At 49.2% G+C, this 21,330-nt stretch overlaps 10 protein-coding genes across 10 annotated transcripts; 5 read left to right on the forward strand and 5 right to left on the reverse strand.

The window, feature by feature from the left end:
- Window positions 1–882: 882 nt before the first annotated feature.
- On the reverse strand, window positions 883–3,643 carry erf2 (palmitoyltransferase ERF2). Its single transcript, XM_040846611.1, has 4 exons — window positions 3,493–3,643; window positions 2,223–3,363; window positions 2,061–2,169; window positions 883–2,007 (listed from the first exon to the last, which is right to left on the reverse strand). The coding sequence occupies exons 2-4, from the start codon at window positions 3,182–3,184 to the stop codon at window positions 1,270–1,272; spliced, it is 1,809 nt and encodes a 602-aa protein (XP_040705111.1). The 5' UTR covers window positions 3,185–3,363; window positions 3,493–3,643; the 3' UTR covers window positions 883–1,269.
- A 214-nt stretch (window positions 3,644–3,857) lies between these two features.
- ASPSYDRAFT_87854 (uncharacterized protein) lies at window positions 3,858–4,573 on the forward strand (the record flags this gene model as incomplete). The annotated part of the gene is made up of 4 exons (XM_040851912.1): window positions 3,858–3,998; window positions 4,071–4,114; window positions 4,242–4,443; window positions 4,523–4,573. The coding sequence occupies 4 exons, from the start codon at window positions 3,858–3,860 to the stop codon at window positions 4,571–4,573; spliced, it is 438 nt and encodes a 145-aa protein (XP_040705112.1).
- Window positions 4,495–8,348, reverse strand: pmt1 (protein mannosyltransferase 1). The gene is made up of 5 exons (XM_040851137.1): window positions 7,789–8,348; window positions 7,436–7,725; window positions 7,097–7,380; window positions 5,571–7,034; window positions 4,495–5,511 (listed from the first exon to the last, which is right to left on the reverse strand). The coding sequence occupies exons 1-5, from the start codon at window positions 8,052–8,054 to the stop codon at window positions 4,939–4,941; spliced, it is 2,877 nt and encodes a 958-aa protein (XP_040705113.1). The 5' UTR covers window positions 8,055–8,348; the 3' UTR covers window positions 4,495–4,938.
- Window positions 8,349–8,821: 473 nt separating this feature from the next.
- Window positions 8,822–10,940, forward strand: ASPSYDRAFT_174419 (putative pre-mRNA splicing factor). Its single transcript, XM_040843447.1, has 3 exons — window positions 8,822–9,020; window positions 9,075–9,128; window positions 9,196–10,940. Exons 1-3 carry the CDS (start codon window positions 8,927–8,929, stop codon window positions 10,641–10,643), a joined length of 1,596 nt encoding a protein of 531 aa, XP_040705114.1. The 5' UTR covers window positions 8,822–8,926; the 3' UTR covers window positions 10,644–10,940.
- A 615-nt stretch (window positions 10,941–11,555) lies between these two features.
- Window positions 11,556–13,396, reverse strand: ASPSYDRAFT_87857 (guanine nucleotide exchange factor SEC2; the record flags this gene model as incomplete). The annotated part of the gene is made up of 2 exons (XM_040851913.1): window positions 11,556–12,746; window positions 12,815–13,396. The coding sequence occupies 2 exons, from the start codon at window positions 13,394–13,396 to the stop codon at window positions 11,556–11,558; spliced, it is 1,773 nt and encodes a 590-aa protein (XP_040705115.1).
- A 1,209-nt stretch (window positions 13,397–14,605) lies between these two features.
- On the forward strand, window positions 14,606–15,758 carry ASPSYDRAFT_820249 (DNA-binding protein). Its single transcript, XM_040851126.1, has 4 exons — window positions 14,606–15,026; window positions 15,102–15,196; window positions 15,265–15,275; window positions 15,344–15,758. The coding sequence occupies exons 1-4, from the start codon at window positions 15,003–15,005 to the stop codon at window positions 15,625–15,627; spliced, it is 414 nt and encodes a 137-aa protein (XP_040705116.1). The 5' UTR covers window positions 14,606–15,002; the 3' UTR covers window positions 15,628–15,758.
- Window positions 15,759–15,912: 154 nt separating this feature from the next.
- On the reverse strand, window positions 15,913–16,750 carry coq4 (ubiquinone biosynthesis protein COQ4; the record flags this gene model as incomplete). Its single annotated transcript, XM_040840424.1, has 2 exons — window positions 15,913–16,538; window positions 16,621–16,750. Coding segments are annotated over 2 exons (756 nt in total), but the record flags the coding sequence as incomplete, so codon positions are not given.
- A 384-nt stretch (window positions 16,751–17,134) lies between these two features.
- ASPSYDRAFT_87860 (uncharacterized protein) lies at window positions 17,135–18,648 on the forward strand (the record flags this gene model as incomplete). Its single annotated transcript, XM_040851914.1, has 6 exons — window positions 17,135–17,275; window positions 17,335–17,895; window positions 17,946–18,000; window positions 18,055–18,117; window positions 18,170–18,281; window positions 18,336–18,648. The coding sequence occupies 6 exons, from the start codon at window positions 17,135–17,137 to the stop codon at window positions 18,646–18,648; spliced, it is 1,245 nt and encodes a 414-aa protein (XP_040705118.1).
- A 35-nt stretch (window positions 18,649–18,683) lies between these two features.
- Window positions 18,684–20,051, reverse strand: ASPSYDRAFT_147651 (ketopantoate reductase family protein; the record flags this gene model as incomplete). The annotated part of the gene is made up of 2 exons (XM_040841739.1): window positions 18,684–19,562; window positions 19,662–20,051. The coding sequence occupies 2 exons, from the start codon at window positions 20,049–20,051 to the stop codon at window positions 18,684–18,686; spliced, it is 1,269 nt and encodes a 422-aa protein (XP_040705119.1).
- Window positions 20,052–20,395: 344 nt separating this feature from the next.
- On the forward strand, window positions 20,396–21,235 carry ASPSYDRAFT_87862 (Sas10/Utp3/C1D family protein; the record flags this gene model as incomplete). Its single annotated transcript, XM_040851915.1, has 3 exons — window positions 20,396–20,576; window positions 20,631–20,797; window positions 20,849–21,235. 3 exons carry the CDS (start codon window positions 20,396–20,398, stop codon window positions 21,233–21,235), a joined length of 735 nt encoding a protein of 244 aa, XP_040705120.1.
- Between the last annotated feature and the right edge of the window lie 95 nt (window positions 21,236–21,330).

Consider the following 21,330-nt stretch of genomic DNA (forward strand, 5'->3'; position numbering starts at 1 on the left):
CGCCATTAAACTTTCTAGTCTTTCGCTATGCCTCAGACTCAGGCTTTTGTCTCACGGCCTGTTCAAATTGTGGCAGCGCTAACTACAACACACCAGAATGGCGAGGATGGGTGACCTTGTTATTGTAGCGCCTTGGTTCTGTCTTCCTTTTCTTTCCCCTTTTCCCATCCAACTCTAACGGAATTGCATCTCCATCATCCCACCTCCATCAAAATCAATCGGTCCCGCGATGATCGAGCAGCTCACAATGTGTCCCACCGGAAAATCACCATCTACTCTGAGAAGGTTTCTCAACGAGTGGTTATCATTTCTCAAACAAAGTATCTCCCATCAACTCCTACTAACCTAACCTATATACGTTTATTGTTCGTAATTACTACAGGACAACGATGCGGCAATGCAAATGCTATTATCCGACTCAGCAACCTACACATCATTAAACAGATCGCCTATAACCCGCCTAAATGGCCAAATAAGCCCGATCCTTCCATATGGGCTCTATAATTAAGCTGTTCAGTATTATCCCAGGTTAAGTTGTCTTTATCCTCGCTACTTCCAACCCCGTTGCTGCTGTGGATCCCCAGGAATTTCGCACTTGCCCTAATAAATACTAGCGCAGTATTGTCCCCACGCGGTTATTGCCATTGAGATTCATTGGCCGTCGCGCGGTTCCTGGTTAGTATACCCGGTATGGTATGGTAATCGATTTCAGCCTCTGCTACGTACTTCCTGAGTACTGGCTATACCTTGGAAGTATGATAGCCATTGGCATTGCAATGATAGCTCCCCGGTATCCAGCAATCTTTTGATTATGAATATTATGGTACTAATAGGAATAAAGTAGGTGAAATTGAATTGCCTATCATTACGCTGTGTATGCATGTATTTATAAATTGCTGCAAATGGAACTGCCATCTCATGTCGTGAGACAGCATTTATATATATATAAAGTCCATTATAATTGTCTCACATTCGCGGTGACTCATCACAAGATTAGTTTAGTTTTATACATTAAATTAATACACGTTACATAGTACAGCCGTCCACCCATTTATGAAATCCTAAAAAGCGAAACCTAGCGGGTACCTAGTTACCTAGTATACATACAAGCCCGCCGCTATATCAACAGAAAGAAAGGAAGAAAAGGTGTGAAAAGAGAGAATTAAACCCGATACCAGATTGTAGGATGCAAGATAGTAAGAGAAGTAATATGAAATCGTCAATAAATGAAGGTATCAAGAAATAAAATAGTTAGAGCAAACCCCAACCTCAGTTGGGGAGAGGTACACGTTGCATCTCAATGTCGTTTTGAGGCTCAGGATTGCGAGGAAGAAATTTTCGCTTCATCGTACTTAGTCGTTGGTCTCCTTCTTGGTAATATTCTTTGAATTGCATGTATGTTGGTGGCCGTGCACGCCCAAATACTGCCATCCAATTTCGGATCATGTTCCCTTGTGTGAAAGGGCGGTGACGGTCGGCTTTGGCGAATTTGTGCGAGTTCAAATATTCGCGAGTTGTTTCGCCGCGGCCAACCAGGAAGAGATGATACGCCCATAACGAGGCGGGGTAGGGCGCGGCTAGAGCTCCGTATATCACCATGGCAAAAGGGACTCTCCACTGATCGATGGTGTCGCCAAAGCTGATACCCTCTCGTGATCGATACACCAGAATATGCGCTAAGCTTGCACCCAGTAAGAAGAGAGCAAGTAGCGTAGAGGTGCTGACGAAAGCAAAGAAATATCGGTAATTTCTCCGGCCAACACAGTTGTTCAGCCAAACACAGTGATGATCGAGGGTCTCAATGCAGTTATCACAGACGCGACAATGATAGCACCGAGGGGGCCGCCAGATTGAGCAGGTTTTGCAGTACTTGACGGGTACATCCATCGCAGCGACATCGGAGGTTGCGAGCTTCACCATTACCCAGTCGCTCGTCGGTGGGCCGACAGCGAGAGGATCTTCAGATGGGTCAGGGGGAGGCATCTGATGGAGATTACGAGGAATAATCTAGGGCGAATTAGCGGGAGCCAACACAGGATAAGAGGGAGTTTTTAGCTTACCCCGGGATCAACCACAGATGCGTGTATGAATGAGGAGAAGCATAGATAGAAGAGATAGCCAAACACAACTGGGATAGCTGGGGAAATGTTGTGCCATAGCCAGGGAGCCCTAAAAAGTTATTAGAAATTGAGCATTGGTGATTTGGAGTAAGGGATCCATACGAAAACCCGAAGAATAGGCCGGTGGGTACAAGCACGAGGAACCCTGTTGCAATATTGACGGGTTTGTCTCTGGAATTTTGGAACCTGCCCCCTCCCCAAAAGATGGTGTTCCCCACGAAATACTCGTAGTTTTTGCCTTTGTTTCCCTTTTTGACCGGCTCCGCCCTCTTTTCGATAGTCTTTGGTGACGAATCGGCGGACGATAATCGTTCGTGCGTTCTACTATCGCGATTTTCTGCGGGGCCATTCCTGTTCTGCAGCGAGAGAAAAGAAAGCGGGGATCTTTGGGGGTTCTCGATCTCGTTTGTGCCTCTGTAGTTCACGCCTAGGTTGAGTGGTGGAGGGCGCTCCCTGTCATGTATAAGGTTTGCACTTTCACTTCTCACCGTCGTATCTGCTGTAGGACTGGCGTTTGAGTTGTTTCTATCTGGGATAATGGGATCGGTGAACTCGGTACCGCGCGAAGGAGGAGCCTCTTGCTCCACTGCTGGAAGAGAGTTTGGGAAGGTGCTGTTCGATATTAAGCTTCGTCTGTTGTGGTTGGTTTGATCCCCCCATTCCTCTGTCGAAGCGGTCGTCTCCTTTGTTACCGGACGGCCTCGATGAGCTTGCAGGCGTTGCGAAGACATAGGCCGGAAAAAGCCGGACGCAGCGAGTGATGGGATGTGAGTGCGGCTTAACCTGCTCCCCGAGCTTTCTGGCCTTATTTGGTTGGCAGATGCAATGGAGCTCCTTGCTGGCGGAGGCCCTCTTCGGGACACAGATGGTCGCGACTGTGGTACCTGTGATGACATAGTATTTGTCCGTGAAGTATTTGTACGTGAATTGTCACCATCCTCAGACACATCCGTCACTCGCGACGAAATACCCCCGACGGACGGAGGGCGTGGGAGACCCAAAGAATGCTGAGTGGGGGGTCTTGGGTATTCATTGTTTTCCGAATTGCTTGACTGAAACGCCATTGTAGTCGGAATATATTGGAAATGATGTGATATGTTGACTGTCGGTTTCGCAAAATATTATGTCGCGGTGGAGACTCGCGTACAGTATTCGGCGAAGCCCAGGGGGTGGTAAGGAGCGACAAGAGCAAAACGGTGATATTAACCCGAGAGCAACCAGCAGGGTAAAGAGCGTGAATGGCCTAGAGTCGAAGATATATAGTTAGCATTTTGCGCCGTGAATTCTACCAGCCCGCAAATTTCAAGATGAGGAGACTAGGGTCTCGACTTTCTTCTGCCCCTGTTCCGCCAAAGGGGGTTCAGCCACATACCTTGCGAATTCGAGGTGGGAGACTACTCGCAAAAGCTGAGCAGCACGTTGACGTTACGCCACCAACATTTCCACCAATTTTCCACGGCGCGCGAAGAAGAGGAAAGGGAGCGATATTGAAAAGGCGAGCAGAAGCACGGACACTGGAGGAGGCCGACCCATCATGATACAATCGCGAGTATTTGCTCTCTTCGGTAGACCGGATGACTAAGCTCCACACTATGCGACTGACCAACCGGATGCGATCTTATGATTGCGCCGTCATCGTCCGAGACCTCACCTCGAAGTTCGCCCTCCCACTTCTGCCGCAAAGTGCTCCTTTACAATCCTCGCAGCCACCGCACTCCGTTTACCCAACACAACACCATGTCTTCAATTGCTGCCATGGCCTCTCGCCGGGCGTTCGCCCGCCAGGCTGTTTTCCGCGCTCCCCAGCGCCGCCTCTACAGCTCCAAGATGGAGGAATCAAGCCTCGACAAGGCTCCCAAGCGTGACCCCGAGCTTTATGTACGGACTTCCAGACGAATTCGGTCGACTTGAAATCATATTTTGAAGGCATGCGTGTCTAATTGGAAATAGGTTTTGCTCGGTGTTATGTCTGGTGCTTTCTTGATTGCTGGCTGGTAAGTTGATCATGCCATATTTGGTTTTATCAGGAGATGTCGAAAGCGACGACTTGTAGTCATCCCAATTGATCCTCAATGGCACATTGAGAATAAGTATTTGTTGCTAATTGTTTCGTGTCAATAGGTACTTCGGCAAGAAGCCCACTTCCGTCACCTCCGAGAGCAACGTCCGCATCCCCGACAGCTCTATGCCCTGGGAGCGTGAGGACGAGGGCGGCAAGTCCTACAAGTACCAGTACCACCCCGGTGGTGACAAGAGCCAGCCCCTGAGGAACGCTCCCAGTGCTCTGAACACTGTCATTGTTCCCAACGTTACTCTGCCAGAGGTATGAATCATTGGTTTTTGGCTTCCCAGATGTTGCTCCGAGAATTGCGTTTTAGCTGACTTTCCGACCCCCCTCTTAGGACCTCCACGAACGTTTCAACAAGTACGGCAAGGAGGAATACGATTTTTAGATACTGACTGCCAGTATGTTTGAGCTGGAAGTACCTCGAATGGTGATTGCTGTACACTAAAATCGTTGTGTGAAGACTAGATGATGGGGAAGAAACTCTTTATTCGAGAGCTTGTGCATATTTTGCTTTTACGTCACTCAATTGGAGATTTCGTTTGTTACCTTACGCCTGTAGGCTTATATAGCGCTATCGAAGTAAACATGTACAATGCCACAAATTTCGTCAGTTCAGGGTAGAGAAATATTATAGGAAAATGGTACAGAGAAGTCAGTTTTGTCAAACGGGTAGTGTAAAACAAGAAAATTTGAAGAGAGAGAATAAAAGATGGCAAGTACGCCCCAACGCAGGCTGACCTTGATATCCCTTCATGGTGTCGCCTCATTTCCCTCGCTGGCTGGCTTGGCTTCGGGGGACTTAGGCTCTCCCACAGAGCTTCCTGCACTAGCTGCGGCGGCTGGGCTATCTTCCGCGATTTCCTCCGGTTTTTCCTGGGTTTCAGGGTTTTGGCCTTCAACATCTGGATGAGGAGGGGCAACCTTGCCGTCAACCACATCGACTATATGGCCATGCTCTAGGCGGGTTCGGGTCTCGTGCTTCGTCTCGAATGATACCTTGCCCTCCTTTCGCAGTGATTCAACCACAGCCTCATCAAGGATGTTGCCTTGTTGGTCACGGTACTCTACTCGCGCCTGGGTTCCGCGGATTTTTGGAGAGCTTGTTGTGATGCTCGCCTTGGAATTTTCATCTTTAGCGGGCTTTTGTTCTTTCTTTTCCTCTTTCTTTTCCACCTTCTCCTGTTGATTTTCTTGTTTATTTTCTAGCTTTGGCTGAGCCTGGACAAGCTTCGAGGATTGGGGAATAACTGCCGGCGTCGTTGGAATAGCCTGGTTTACGCCTGCAAACTGAGTCACATATTGGTTCAACTGAATGTTGTCAGCCTTTATTGCTCCAAATCTATTAGGTGACTTTATTGGCACGGGTATTCCTAATTACTTACGTCGGCGTAGAAAGTATTGCAGTCAAAGTCCCACGTCTTCAAGAGCTTGACTTGCCGACAGGCATCCTTTGTCCATGGGTTGCCATAGACGAGAGGGGAGTAAAGAGTGAATGTGAAGATCGTGAGCCCGAGGAAGACACCAGCCAGAGCTTTTCCAATGACAGGTCGCGAGGGAAGGCCCAGGCTGCTGATACGGTTCGTGATAAAGTCAAACTCCTGAGCCAGTGCTAAGATAGCGAAATATAGTGCAGGGAAATAGTGGTGTAAGAAGAGTTGGCGTGCCATGAGATAGAACGGGAAATAGTGGAAACCCCAGCCGAGCACTGAGGTACCAATTTCATAGTCGAATCTCTTGAAGGTGGAATTGCGATAATCACCACAGTTCCGTCGCCAGCGAATAGCAGAAATTCCCTTGAAGACCACATAAATCAAAAGAGCCGCGGTAGACAAATACCAGACAAACGGGTTCCCGAAAAGGTAAACCTGACGGTGGTCTCTGCCCCAGAAGTTGATACCACGGAGTAGAGTTGGCCACGATGGTGGGCGGGAGTCCCAGGCGTGGGAATCCGTCAATCCTGCGTTGGTAGTCCACATCACCTTCTGGAGTTCGAAGAACTTGCCAAAAAAGCCGGGGTTTCGGTAGGTGACCTTCTCCGCGTCTGGGGGTATCATTGGATGTTTGTTGTTTTCGATGTACCAAATGCTGTTAGGCAGAGAGGCGCCCTTTGCGCAGGTAACTTCCTGTTGATCAAACCCCCATTCGGGAAGCTTGACCTTGTGAGAGAATAGAACGCAGCCGGTCATAACATGGACAAGTCTGAATTTTGACTCAATAGTCCGTAGTCGTTTCTTTGATTCCTCTCCGTCTGACATAGACTTGACGATTTCAACGCGCCAGTAATCGTTCGCATCGCCAGGAAATCCTTCGTATCCGTATGCAGAAACTTCGAATTGCCAGTCGACATCAGTCACTGGCGGCCGCTCATTGTGCGAGTGAACACGTCGGCCAGTCAATATGTGGTTGAGTCGAATAACAGCGCCATCCTCGATATAATTTGTAGTGATATTGTCCCACGCAAGGGGTCCCATAATTTCTGCTCCGTCGGGACCAAGAGGTTGGGTCTGATTCTCCGCAACGAAAAGATTGTTGTCATCCTTGTGAGGGTACAGAGTAATCTGCTGCTGCTTGCTGCCAGTGGGATACATATGACTGTGGGAATGTAGATAACCCCCCTGCGTATTATGGTGGCGGATGCTAAGACGAGAGCCGAAGACCACGTCTGCAGGCACAGCTGCCATGCCCTTGGAGTTCAGAGTAGCCTGGAATTCAGAGGACATAAATCCATCACCCTCTCCCGGATTGACCAAGCATAGGAAATGGATTGCGAACATAGCGCAATAGAATCCCAAGGGAATTACAATCAAGCAGAATACCCGCGCAAAGAAATGTTTGAACCAAAGACGCTAAATAATCGATAAGTAAATAGGAAGTATTGATTAGTTGAAGGAAAGCAAGAACAACATACGGGAGTGACATTATTTGTGTCGCCGAGTACCACCCACAGTTGCAGGATAGTCAGAGAACCAACCCAGGCAACTGTAAACAAACCGACCCACTTGACGCTCAGAGTAGCACCTAGACACAAGCCAGTAGCTGCCAGCCAAAACCACCAGGGTCCGCCGAAGGCATGCGACGGACCCAGTTCATGCTGATTTGTGAAGCAAGTGAAGGCTAGGGCAGTCAGGGCCGTAAAAAACACTAGGGGAGAATCCAAGAGGATGAAGCGAGATTGCGTGACTAATCCATTCTCTGCCCAGAGTTAGTATATACACTCTTCCTTGCTGGCTCGATCAAAGACACTCACCAAAGAGGATAGCACCAGCACCCAGCACAGCGGTGGCGGTACGACAACCCGTAGCCTTCAAAGTCAAGAACATAATTGGCACTGTGAAGACTCCCAGGATTGCGGGGAGCATTCGCATCGCCACATAAGGCACCCCGGGTTCAAGATAATCCTTTCCAATCTCCTTGAAATCAAAGTCGCCCTTAAACCCAGCAAGCCATCCGGCCAGTGTAATGAGGAGTTTGGCGAGAGGGGGATGAACGTCCATGAAGAAGCGACCTTTGATGTATTTCGTCGCGAATCCACCGAAGCTATTCATTCCATATTAGAACCATATACACATAGGATGGATATTCAAAAAGGTCAAGACATACTGCACTTCGTCAAAGACAACGCTTGTCGGCTGGTAGATTCTGAAAAGTCGCACCACGGCGGCAACTATTGTCACCAGAACCATAACCTTGTAATCGGACGTTGGGAGATTGAATATATTATTATTTGTGACGCCATCTGATTTATAACTCGACGCAGCAGCAGCAACAGCCTTCTTGCGGTTCTTCGGCCGGGGCGAGCGACTGGGGGAGCGAGACGAGGCCCGTGGAGGGCGAACGTCCAAGGTGTCTTTGGATTGCGGCGCCATCTTACAGGGGGAACTCCTAGAGCTCGGCAGAGAGCTTATAAATAGGTAAAAGAGAGTGTGAGGTATTCCAATGGTATGAATAGATGATAAAAAAATTAGAAGATTATTCAGAGGGGTCGAGGAGCAGTCGGAAACTGGCAGCTCGACAAGACGCCGACGTAGAGGCGCCGCCAAGGATCGCGCTGGTATGGGAAGTAATTGATATTAAGGAACAGCAGGAATAGGAGAATTGAATAAGAAGTAGCCACTAGTCACACAGCGCCATGACCAGGGAAAGAAAGGAGAAACGAGGGAAGGAGCCTTATGAAGTGGTCGGATGGAGTTGTGAAAGGAAGCCAAATGGTGAACTTAACACGTGTGGATGCGCTTAAGTTACAGTGAACAGTGGAACTCCCTTTTCACGGAGGTGAGGCCAACCGCTTTAAGCAGTTGAGCATACATGCTGGTTGCAGAGGTCTAGATGCAGGGTATCGGACGGAAACAGCCAGTCTATGCTACAGATTATTTCAACAATTAATTCACTATAGAATATGTTCAATATAATTATTGCTGCCGGCTAGACCTGGAGTATTCGCTCTGATGGTCCTTGATGGGGCCTGAAACCAACCAAAGTTCACTTGTCTCACTTTTGAGGCTGCGACAGCCGGAGGAACTGAGCTTACATAAGACGATCACCATCTTGTTTCGGCCTAGCGCTGGCGGTAGATTGGTCCAGTCACAGCAGCCGCAGAGAGGCGCGCGGCTACACTAACCGCTTCGGTCATGAGAAAGATGAAGCCGAGTCTTTGGCATTTGGGATCAGCCCCCAAGTTTCGAGATCGCCCTTCCCAGCACCCTCTTACCCACCGAACGCCCTGGCCGGTGTCTCTAAGATGGCATCAATGAGTAACGGCAATACGCCAACCGTCCCGGACGATGTGAGCAAGCCTCCCGGGGGCGTGGTCTTGCCACCAAAGGACATTCGAGGTCAGTTCTCTCAACGTGCCTGTGAAGTGATGCGCGTGCTAACGGCTTGTATAGCAATCGTTGAGAAGACAGCGGGATATGTCGCGCGAAATGGCGCCGTATTTGAAGGTATTTTGCAATTTCTTATTTTTGAGGACGCTATCTGAGGACGGCAACTAACTTCTCGGTTTCTTAGATCGCGTACGCGAAAAGGAACGAAATAATCCAAAATTCTCCTTCTTAAATTCGAATGACCCGTATGCACCATTCTACCAATGGCGTCTTAATGAGATTAAGGAGGGGAGAGGGACTGATGTGTCTGCTGGCCGCCCAGGCGAGCCGACTCCAACTCCAGCACCCGAAGCGCCCAAGGGACCTGCAGAGCCTCCAGAGTTCCACTTCTCAGCACGAATGCCGATAATCAATGCGCAAGATTTGGAAGTTGTCAGGCTCACAGCTCTTTTTGTAGCCAAACGGGGAAAGTCTTTTATGACAGCTCTTTCTCAGCGCGAAGCGAGGAACTTCCAGTTTGATTTCCTTCGACCACAGCACAGCCTCTATCAGTTTTTTACGCGATTGGTCGACCAGTATACCATTCTTTTGCGACCAGAGGGCGTCGATGAAGCTACTTCTCAGAAGAAGAGAATAGCAGAACTGGAGCACAATGTGAAGAATAGGTTTCATATTCTAGAGCGCGCGAGGGAGCGAGCGGAATGGGTGAAATTCCAGGAACAGCAGAAACAAAAGAAGGAGGAAGAGGAAGAAGCTGAGCGGATAGAGTATGCCCAAATCGACTGGCACGACTTCGTGGTCGTGGAAACAGTTCTCTTCACGGAAGCAGACGATCAAGCCGACCTGCCTCCACCAACCTCCCTAAACGACCTGCAGTCGGCTTCCCTAGAGCAGAAAGCAATGATGTCGCTTAATCCTCTCCGCATTGAAGAAGCCATGCCAACTGACCTGGAGGCACCCACGTACTACAACGCCTACCCCACACAGCCAGAACCCCAGCCCATTGTTCAACCAGTCGGTCCTGTGTATTCCCCTCAGCCACAACCACCTCAAGCTGTTCCAATTCCGCCCGTTGCTGCGACAGCTGCAGAGGAAGAAGAGCAACGTATCCGAGAGCGCATGGAGGCCCGCGAACAAGCTGCCGCCGCCAAAGCCGCTCCGGGCCAGCAACCGATGCGCATCCGTTCCGACTACGTCCCACGTGCGCAAGCTCGCCGCCAGAATGCCGCGGGCGCTATGGCTCTTTGTCCAAACTGTAAACAGCAAATCCCCGAAGCGGAGTTGCAACAACACATGCGCATTGAAATGCTGGATCCGCGCTGGCGAGAACAGCAGGCCAAGAATCAAGCCCGAACCGCAACAACCAACCTTTCCACAGCAGACGTGGTTGGTAACCTCAAACGACTTGCTAGTCAGCGAAGCGACGTCTTTGATTCTACTGCTCTCCAAGGCGTCTCCGATCCCGAGGAAGAGGCTAGGAAAAAGCGTATGGCATTTGAAGGAGCTCCGGGAGCCGGGCCGCAGCAGCAGCAGCAGCCGGCCCCTGTGGGCCCTATGGGCGGGCCACAGAACCCCCAAAATATGAATATCGAGGATCAGATCAGGCATCTTCATGAGCGGTATAAGCAATGATGAGGACATAATTTTTTCGTTGGGGGCCTGCTGTGTTGGCGTTGTCTTCATTCTCTGGAGTTTCATGGTTATGGGAACTTTCTCGAAATAGTACTATAGTTTCTTGTCCTAAGGGTATCCGCTTCTACCTGTAGAGTATTTACTGTGTTTATGACTGTCCATCAAATCTCGGGCGTGTTGATCCTACAACTAGCCAATTACTCTGGTATTTGAATTAAGAGCTTCGGTGTCTGGAAACGCAGTCTTGTCGAAGAGTTATTTTTGAATTGCAAAGGAATATCAATGCCATAAACCCATGGTATAGCAACTAACCATCTCGTAGATCGTCCCCATTCATGCATAAGACCTTGCAGCCATGAATGTATAACACGAAATAGAATCAACAATAAACGAACCACCCATGAGAGGGAACAAAACAAAAGTACTCCCGTTGCGCCGTATGATGAATGCCCCAACAAATTATAGGAAATGAAAAACAACAAAGACTCAAAAGAAAATATTAAGAAATAAGACCATATACAGGGACCAAACGAAGCAAAACAATATTAGTAGTAATACAACATGTCGCCGCGAAAGTTGGTCGTGGGGAATAGACGACACAAGGTATTAAAAGCGACAACACCACGAATACCCGTTGGCACGGTGTGAATAGAGAGTATGGAGCATAAGCAAGAAAAAAAGATAACAAGCGGCCCGCGCTTGAGGTCATGCTACACTGATTATATCCCGCTATGACTTGCCGCTGGCATGACAACAAAATATCGTTCAAACTGCGGAGCGGTTCTAACATCTGAATGATGGTTTGGCGAATATCGAAGTCTCGCACGAACGGTCTTTTGCGAGTCGATTCTCGAGACGAAGAGACATGTCACCAATGCCACTGATAAATTAGGTATGCCTAGTAATAGAACTCTAGGTCATGGCGTCCGCAGCGACAGGCTGGATGTTTGCAGCAATTTTCTCCTGATCAAGGGTAGCGCTTTGTATATCGCTCTGTTCGATTTTCACCACGGGTTTTTGGATAGGAGTATCGATATCGCGCTGACACTCCTCGGGCTGTTCTTCTGGGGCACTTGTTTGAGCGAAAATGGGGACGATTCCACCGCCAATTCTGGACCAAAACATCCTCTCTCTTAGGCGAATAGTTTCTTCCCATGCTTCCTTTAGATCGTCGGGATCTTCGGCGTGGATATGGCCGTCAAGAATGAGTCGAAGATAGCCTGTAAACTCGCAACACGAGCGCACCCTCTCTAGGCAGAGGACGCACAACGGATATCGCTGTGCTGTTTCACTGTCAGAAGTTCGGAAACGGTGGGTCCGCTCATTATCAGAGCCGTTTCGCCGTTCGCCGCAGAGAGAGCATGGAAACTCGTATTTCTTGACATTTGATGGCATCGGCTCGACAACAAGACTTCCTTCACAAATACCACTTAGTACAGACCGTCTGGTTAGCCAAGATATTCCAGGAGCTGCATCAAGTCTAAGGGTCGGTTCAATATCCTCCATAAGTGCGCGCTTATAGAAACGCGCATCCTTCAGAGGAACGCTCGCAGTTGCTGGCTGTGGTGAGGAAACACTTCCATTCGGTGAATGGGTCTGAGATTTGGAGGGTGACGAGGAGGCCGAGCCGAATCCCGCGCCGCTGAAACTAGCTAAGCTCATGACATTTAGCCCAGAGTATGACCCACTGGTCGCTCGGCTTGGTGGTTTGGAGCTTTTTGCCGCAGTGAATAGGTCCCGAAAATCCTCGTACCCTAGTACGTCAGTTCGACATACAGTCTTGATGAGCTCAGGAAAGCTTGTAGCGGGGCCTGGAGCGATCTCGGCGCATATAACATCGCCCGGAATATCTGTAGCTTCCATGCTCTTCCTTGTAAATGCGGGTGGTTGCAAGGGGCCGGCTGGAGAAGGTGGTGCGGTAGAAATGGCTGTGCGACCATCAAGGTCATCTTTTGAAATATTCATAACTTGAAGGACGGATTTCAACTCGGCTAATTGTTCCTGATGCGAGGCGAGGAGCGACTCTGTGTCTTTGACTTGGGAGCGCAACTGTTCGTTTTTCTTCTCCACAGCTTCGCGCTCTAGTTTGGCAGCAGCGACCATCTATTGGACGGAGGTTAGAAGAAGATTCAAAAAAAGTTTAAAAAAATGGTTGAGTCAATTATGTTTACCTTGTTCGCTTCTTCGAAAAGAGCTGCGGTGAGTGTTTCTAGTTCCTGTTCAATGCCCTTCTTCTCCTTCTCGATCATGATACGCTGCGTCTTCTCCTCTTCCAAAGAGGCTTCCAGGCGCGCAAATCCATCGTCGACGTCGGCTTTCTTCACATATACACTCTCATCAATGTCTCGTCGGTATTTAGCGTTCTCTAACTCGAGCGCGCGGACCTTTTCCTGGGCTAGCTCTAATTCTTGACGGGTGGCGACTAGAGTATCGTCGAGCTTTGTCTGGTTGTTGATGGCTTGTACTAGCTTTGAACTCAATGTTGCGACTTCACCGTTGAGATCAGGGTGATGCGAAGGTGGTGTAGATGATTCTGACGATTCAGAGCTCGGTACAAGTCTCGGGTCTTTCAGCGTGCTGAAACCAGCGTCGGTTAATCCGCCTTCACTTGAGGATCGCACGGCAGTAGCCGGGGGTGTGGCAGCGCTTTTCAAGAGGTCGTTTGTGGATTTGGCTTTCGTAACTTGTCGATCTGGCGAAGCAGACCTATTACCAGAAGAAAGGGAGCGTTTGTGGCTGGGGCGTGGAATCATGTTTGAAGGGGAGAGGAAACTCTGGTGAGAATAGTAGGAATGGAAGGCGATTAAACTATATATGAATTAGAATTTGCTTCATATCGCTTTGAGTTTGTGGACATACTCTGCCATGGTGGCGAGAATCTAGTCGGGGAGTCGGCGACGAAGGGAAGTGCCGGGACCAGATAGACGTCGCTATAAGGCAGACAATCAATCTATCGATCTCATGAAAACGGGTCGAAACGAAGAAAGGGTGCAAGAGATTGGATTTGCGAGATATTAGGCTGGAAGACAGGATTCGTATCGGCGCGTAACTCAAAGAGGCGCTAATAGGTTCAGTTGGGACGCATTGACGCTGAAGAAAGGAATGAGGTCAAGGCTGGGAAGGGAGCGGATGCGAGGTGGCAGAACGAAGGTAGACTGGGCGGGTCGGGGCGAGGTGATATTGGAAGAAGGAATGTGAGTGACGACAAGAAGAGGAAGTTGGAGATGGAACGAACCCCTCTTTCCAAGGCGGCTAGCAGATGAGGAATGTTGGTGGTGGTGGAAGCACTTCACAGCCTCTTCGTCAGTCAAGGACTCAAGGAGGATCCCGGCGGAGCCACTCCTCCGAGCCGTATTTACCGCGGGCATACCGCAGTGGCGAATAACTTACCGTAAATGACCGCCACTCAATCATGTGACGCGTATTCGCGTTTCCACGAATCCTTGCTATCACAAGGCGAAGCCGAGCTACGATATGTGATTGTGACATTAATATATTAATACCCCGTGTTATTATCATGACTATCCCAGCATCTGTCTGGCTGATTCGCTCGTGACCTTTCATCCGAGAAAATTAACCGACCTCGTCAGAAACATGACAGACACGGCGCCGATCTTGCTGGACTTCCTAACAAACAGCGCAAGGGATCACACCAAAGCCACTTTGTAACAACTGTTCAATGTGCAATTGCGCGTACTACCGTCGTACAAGTAGCCAGCGGGGTATTGCTGCTTTATTGACTTGGGGCTCCTCTGCCAGACAGCGAGGACCACATGCAGAATGGACCAGTTTAAGTTACGGCCTTGGTCGGGTACTATTGTGAGACTTTAATTGTTAGGCTTCACATTTGTGGTGTATCCCTCATCCACTGGGGCTGTCGCAGCAATAATTGTAATTATAGGAACACAGGAGGACGATGGAAAGCTCCTTGTACGGCGGGGCGTTTCGGCTTCAAGCCTTCAATAATACACTTTCCTTCCTTGCTTGCTTGAGAGCAAGACACGAGCTCAGGCACCAACCAATGGAGAGTCTATGTCTCCTCTGCAAGAGTAAAACGTGCGTCAATGGCGCTATGGCCATAATCAGTGAATCACAGCCATCCGATGATCAGGCACGATTCTCGGAATCTGACCTGCCGCGATTTGGAATCTTGATTCTTGAATGCCTCGCGCTCAGCCCCACCCCCATCATGAAATCTTTCTGCCTCAGGCCATAGTTAGAGTGGGGTTCGGGCTTCTATCAGCGCGACAAATCTTCAGATTGACTGACGCAATATTCATTCTCCATCGAGAAACTCTGTCTTATTTTCCCTCGCGTATTTCTGTTGTCAGACCATCCTAAATAATTCTTGGAAGAGCTATGGCAGACGCAGAGCTAGAGGAGGTCAGTACATGCAGCTCCCACTTCGGTCCCGGTCACACAATACCCGCAGTCGAGTTGACATGATTACTGCCGTAGATCAGGCGAGCTCGTCTTGCGCAACTCCAACAACAGGGCGGCGGCCCCAGGGGTGGTCCGGGTCCATCAGAAGGTGGTCAAGAAGACCAGAGAAAGTGCGTATGATCCCAGTCTTGTGATATGCCCTGTTCAACATGAGTCACTAACCCGCCATTTTCGCCAGACAAGTTGAAGGTAAGCTCTATCGGAAAGCTCGCTCCATTGCTACAACACCCGCTTATAATACGCCCTTCTGTATCTAGCCGAACGACGCGCCAGTATCCTAAACCAGATCCTCGAACCAGAAGCCGCAGATCGTCTAGGGCGTATCCGCATGGTGAAGGAATCTCGTGCTATGGATATTGAGAACAGACTCATCATGCTTGCGCAGACGGGTCAACTACGACAGAAGGTCACAGAAGAACAACTTAAACAACTTCTTAATGCCGTGGCGGAAAACCAACGCAAGGACGAGGAGGAACAGAAGATTGTGATTACTCGGCGTAAGGGCGGATGGGATGATGATGACGATCTGCTGGATCTGTGAATTAGGATAGCGGCATGGTTATGGAGGACTATGATTTACGACGCATCCGATCACCTGATTTGAGCTACATTTACCGACATGGGCTATGATAAAATGAACATGTCCATCAACGTGGATTGGACACGTTCATTATTAGGAGGGTGTAGGTGACAGGTTATCACTTGTCGTTGCTTTGCTTCGGAGGCTGTCAAGTGGGGGTAATATTGTACATCTATAAATCTCGCTAAAAGTACATAAGTTGTTCATCGAAAACAAAGAAGCCTACGAACTCTTGCCCTCCAACCGTTCCTTCTCCCTTTTCTTCTGCATCCTTATCATTCGTCGAATGTCTCTCATGTCCGGCGGCTTCTCGATCCCCAGCTCTGTCCGCAATTCATCAACATCCTTCTCTAGAGCCTTCTCCCAATAGACATTGATTAGTTCCTTGCTGGACAGTCCACTACGCACCGCCCAAGGAAGATACAACGAAAATAGCCTTTCCCGTTCCGCAGGCTTCAATCGCACAGATGCAGCCATGCTAAGTCCCGTCATCGGAATCAATGTGTTCAAGAATTCAAACGCTTTGAGCGCCAGCTCACCCTCTACGAATGTAGGAAGCCCAGTTACGGCGTGGTAAAAGTCGTGGCACTCGCGGTATCGCTGCATGACGTATGCACATTCTGGGTCATCGATGTACTGCACATTATCGCGGGTATCTGGGGATACGCCTTCCCTGTCTAGCCATGCGGCGTAGGTGCGTCCGACAGAGTTCTCGGGGAGGGAACGGAGATAAGGAAGAGGGAGCGTTTCAGAGGTTATGCGTGGGCGGTCGCGGAGAATTTGTCGACCTGTGGGATCTTGGAGCATAGCATTGCGGAGTCGATATATAAAGTATGGCGTTGCTGTTACTTCGCCGAGGGTTGCGATTAGGTCTGGACCAGGGGAGATTTGAGTTAGTTTTTCAGGATAGAACCTTTTCTTTTTCCTTTTTTTCTTCAGTAGATTCAGACTGACCAGCTCTTCGAGGGTTGAGCAGTGCTCCTACTGCAGAGCCAATGGCGAGAAACCCCTTCTCGAAGAAGCCGAGCGGCACATGATGGGGATATTTTGGTGACGGGCGATTGAGGCCGGAAAAAGAGCGCGAGCATGCGGGCCGTGGAATGTGTGCGCATGGCAGTGCGATCTCACGCACACTGCGAGCGATAGGCCCGGGCCTCTTAAAAAGGGACATTTTGCTGCTAGAAATTCAGCCAGACATTGTTTGGTATTCAACCAGGAAGAGATGAGCTCTGAGGTGGTCTGATGCGGAGGACGGTTCCGGACAACGCAGGTGGCCCCTATGGCTCACCGTACTACTGATAAAAGATTGATAACGGCGATAATTTCGATTTATCAACCCTTGTTCATAATAAGTTTAGTACGGTGGGATAGTGTGATCAAACATGTGGTTCCCGACGTGAATTTTGACACTATATATAGTAGGGCCAGTCAATTTTTGGACCTTCAGCTCCTTTCCCGGATAATAAAAATGAGACCAGCTTGGTGGCCTGGCGAGGAGCATGAATTGTTCACGCAATGGGCAGTATCCCAGGGCATCATTGTGAATGGCGTTGGCCCAGCAAAATTCCCAGGGCGCGGCCTAGGAATGATAGCCAAGCGGAGTATACAAGTACGTGACCGCATGTCCCGCATCTGCGAAGTATTCCGCATTCTAAGGTCTGCACATAGGAAAATGAGGCAATTGTGAGAGTCCCACGACAAGTAATGTTGGCAGTAGATACGATTCCATCTTCATTTGCCAGAAAATTTGCCGAGGGAACGCCAGTACATGCGCTTCTAGCTGCATTTTTGTGTCATGGCGAGCCAGAGGACCTGGAGCCGTATGAGCTTTGGAGGAAAACCTGGCCAACCCGGAACGATTTTGAAGATTGCATGCCGATTCTATGGCCAGAGTCTTTGCGCGCTTGCTCCTCTCCTGGACCGGCCACTATTCTACCACCGTCGATATCGGGTTGCTGGAAGTGTGTTCCGAAAGAGAAACTGAAGTTCGAATATGAATCTTCCCACCAGAAGCTTCTCCCCCAGCAGGAACAACGATTGCGCAAGGCCTGGGAGAGCGTGGCCGCTGTTTTCCCAGAGACCAGCAAGGAGATCTACTCTTATTACTGGCTGATTGTTAACACCAGGAGCTTCTTCTATTTGATGCCTGGCCAGGAGCCACCTGAAGATCGGAATGATGCTATGGCGTTACTTCCATTCGCTGATTACTTTAACCATTCCGATGTGGCAGTATGTGCAATTGACAGTAAGCTGCAAGACCGTTTTGCTGACTCCTACAGTGCGATGTCAAGTTCGATGGCCAAGAATACGTCTTCAGGGCTGTGAAAGCGTATGGTACGTGCCTATTGAAGCTAACATTTGTTAGACTGCTTATAGCTTTTAATGTAGAGGCGGGCGAGGAGATTTTCATGAGTTATGGGCCCCATCCAAATGATTTTCTGTTCACCGAATGTGAGGCAAGCGTAACTCATAATTCCTCTTTCCTGTTTGCTGATTTTGGTAGATGGATTTTACCTAGGCGAAAGCGATTCCGAAGCATTATACTTGGATGATATAGTATTTAGCGACCTCAGCACATCCATTCAGGAAGAGTTGAACCTGCAGCAGTACTTCGGGTAAATTTTGGTCCTTCATGCCCATGTTTGAGTTCTCTGCTTACACCGCACTAGCAACTATCAAGTCACAGCCACCGGAGTGTGTTACCGGACCGAAGTCGCCGCTTGCATTAAATATATGTCACTCGAAGACTGGCAAAATTACGTCCTCGGCTACTCTACCAGAGGAGTAGATGAGAAGAAGTCGGAAGACATTATCCGAGACTGGATCCGTACATATATAAAGGAGGCGGATTTGGCTATAGATGAATTGGGTAATCTTGGATCTAGCAAGATAGGCCAGGAGCACCAGGGTAAGGTGCAAATGTTGCTGAAGAGGTGGAAGCAAATCAAGGAACTCTGCAATAAAGCCTTGCAAGCTGTATAAGGTTGGGTATAAAGGCGTTAAGCACATGCAAACGGTCAAGACCCGCTGGTCTTGGGGTCATCTGTGATGTCAATAGGAATAGCGCTGAAATCCTTTTGCCGTGATTCTCGTTGTTTCGCAAGCACAAGGTGTTTTATCATGTAATTCGCCACACATTTTATGCCGAGTTCCTCGCCCCTTCGTATAATGTAGCCGTTCAGAAACTCGATCTCCGTTGTTTTGTTAGATCGCACGTCCTGCAGCATGGAACTGTGGTTTTTGGCTGTTTTATTTGCAAGCTGCGTTACCATCCCGCGCAAACGCTCTGGAGAAAAGCGACTCTCGACCCCAGGTATGCCTTGCAGCTCTGGTAAACTGCAGATCACGCTGGAGACCTCAAAAAGAAGTAATCTCATCACACGCGTGAAGCTATAGTTATACAATATTTCGCCATTTCGACAGTTCATTAATGCAGTCAATGGATTGATAATGGAATTCATGGCCAATTTCTCCAGCTGATATAGCATAATGGAGGAAGGGGTCTCCGCAAGTGCAACCAAAGGCGGCGTAAGTGTCAATGTCCGCAGTAGATATTTGGTACTCGGGGCCCAATCTGGCTCCTCATTGTTCGATGCCAGGGTTCCAGAGTTTTGTGATGGCACTGGACCTAATATTGTTGTGCCCAACCCAGTGTGCGTGACGTGAAACCTATCCTGTCGCTGAGCCAGGCCATGGCTGACGATACCAAGCATGTAGTGTGGACGGAGTGTAGGCTCCGGGAAGACTTTCTTGTTTACTGTATCGATAACTCCCATGCCATTTTGGATGAACAATACAGTAGATTCGGGTGTCAATCGGTGCTGTACAGATCGCAGCGCAGCTACAGTTGCAGGTGCTTTAGCGGTGACTATTAAACACTCAATTGGTTCGGTATCCTCTTCAATATCTGCCATTTCAGCCTCAATTTCGGCTTCATTTTCGGTCATATTTTCAGCGATGTGCTTTTCACCTGCCGGCGCATTATTCCCTTCAACTCCATAAGGCAATGAGTACCAAGTTCCGTTGGAGAGGACACTGACGTCAAAGCCAGTCTTGATATCGTCTAGGCCGGCGCTATTGATGGCCAGACACTGTTTCCGTTTCTGAAAAGCATAGAATACCCCCGGATTGTGAAGAAGAAGAGTGATGGGTGGTGGAGATGGCTGGCTCGCGAGCGAATGGGCGACGAATGTGCCGACGTTTCCGACTCCGAGGATATGAATGCGGCCAGATAGTCGGCGGTTTTCACTCTCCGCGGAGGCCCTGTCTGCATCTTGCATCCATGTCGATACCAGCCGGCTAGAAAATATCTGATAAGGAATACGCGCTTTAGCAACGCATACCTCCGAAGCCGCTGCCCGCAAGAGCGGACGGACCCCCAACATATGCGAGACTGAGAGGCGGTGACCGAACACCATTAAGTTGGGGTGGCGCTATTAATGTTCAGAGAGCATCTGTTTTTCTCACGGCTGCAAAGAGCGGGTATATTCAAGTAACACACATTGATAGCGTGCCTAAGGTCGGAGTCAGTCTTGGGTTGGTGAATTCATATCCTGACAAGTAAAAAGCATCCTGTCCTGGTAGGCAATTGATGCTCGTCATCGTCACCGCCATGGACACCGCCTAGGTATGAGGCACAGCGATCGCGGCTTCTCCGCAGAAAACTTTCAAAGAACCCGCACCCGACAAACTTCAAGGTCATTGAACCTACGGATTATAGCCCGGCGAAATGGAGTCTGCAGACCTAATTCCGCTGATTGAGCAGCTGGACGATAATGTTGATGGCCTCGAAGAGGCGCTTGCGCCGATCCTGGAGAGCACTGTTATCGAATCTTCCAAGAAGCTGCCGGTTCTAGACAAAGCGAAATTTCATGTCTTGATTACTTATGCTTTGGAGTCATTGATATTTTGTACAACTCCCTTACAATTTCTACGAAGAGTAAACTAACTTATTGTTTTCACAGCGTATTTGCGCCTACACGGTGTAAAAGCTACAGAGCATCCGGTTTTCAGAGAACTGACGAGAGTGAGACAATACTTCGACAAGATAAAGTCGCTGGAGACGGAACCAGAGCAAAGGACTATGGTGCTTGATAAACAAGCTGCCGGGCGCTTTATTAAACATGGGCTTGTATGCGACCCTATTCCTGCTCCGCTTTTGGGCCATCACTTATCTTTACAGGCCGGAAACGAGAAATTTGATTTACAACGGGAGGAGCAAATGGCTAAGGAGAAGGCTCGCGGGCAACTGAAAGCATCACTTTTAGCTAAGAAAGCAAGCACCACGCCCGAGGCTTCGTCCAAAGTTGCTTCAAGCGATTCCGAAGATTCCGACGCCAACCCCAACACCGGACCTGCGAGCGGCGTCAAGGAGACCGAAGCCTCACAAAATATGGAAACATCCGAAAAGGATGCTGGCCGTACTCGGAGACACAAGAATGGCAAAACTAAGTCCGGTACGAAAGACGGCAAACATAAAAAGGGCCGCAGCAAGGAAGAGCGCAGGGAGCGCCGCAATGAGAGAAGAAAAAAAAAGGATGAATCGAGGAAAGCGAGGAAGGAAACATGAACTCAACCCAATGTTTCCCGTCGGCCATAACAATGTCCCACCGGAAAATTAAATACAACCGTCGCATAAAGGTCCACCCCCGGCATTCAATATGA

The sequence above is a fragment of the Aspergillus sydowii genome (assembly GCF_001890705.1).
Source record: "Aspergillus sydowii CBS 593.65 unplaced genomic scaffold ASPSYscaffold_3, whole genome shotgun sequence".
NCBI classification, from domain to species: Eukaryota; Fungi; Ascomycota; class Eurotiomycetes; order Eurotiales; family Aspergillaceae; genus Aspergillus; species Aspergillus sydowii.

Coding starts and splice junctions, on each gene's coding strand:
- erf2 (XM_040846611.1), bottom strand. CDS start 3,184: ATGGCGTTTCAGTCAAGCAATTCGGAAAACAATGAATACCCAAGACCC. Junction 2,170..2,222: donor GGCCTATTCTTCGGGTTTTC/GTATGGATCCCT, acceptor ATAACTTTTTAG/GGCTCCCTGGCTATGGCACA. Junction 2,008..2,060: donor CATCTGTGGTTGATCCCGGG/GTAAGCTAAAAA, acceptor AATTCGCCCTAG/ATTATTCCTCGTAATCTCCA.
- pmt1 (XM_040851137.1), bottom strand. CDS start 8,054: ATGGCGCCGCAATCCAAAGACACCTTGGACGTTCGCCCTCCACGGGCC. Junction 7,381..7,435: donor TGCTGGTGCTATCCTCTTTG/GTGAGTGTCTTT, acceptor AACTCTGGGCAG/AGAATGGATTAGTCACGCAA. Junction 5,512..5,570: donor GCAATACTTTCTACGCCGAC/GTAAGTAATTAG, acceptor GGAGCAATAAAG/GCTGACAACATTCAGTTGAA.
- ASPSYDRAFT_174419 (XM_040843447.1), top strand. CDS start 8,927: ATGGCATCAATGAGTAACGGCAATACGCCAACCGTCCCGGACGATGTG. Junction 9,021..9,074: donor GCCACCAAAGGACATTCGAG/GTCAGTTCTCTC, acceptor CGGCTTGTATAG/CAATCGTTGAGAAGACAGCG. Junction 9,129..9,195: donor AAATGGCGCCGTATTTGAAG/GTATTTTGCAAT, acceptor TCGGTTTCTTAG/ATCGCGTACGCGAAAAGGAA.
- ASPSYDRAFT_820249 (XM_040851126.1), top strand. CDS start 15,003: ATGGCAGACGCAGAGCTAGAGGAG. Junction 15,027..15,101: donor CAGACGCAGAGCTAGAGGAG/GTCAGTACATGC, acceptor TTACTGCCGTAG/ATCAGGCGAGCTCGTCTTGC.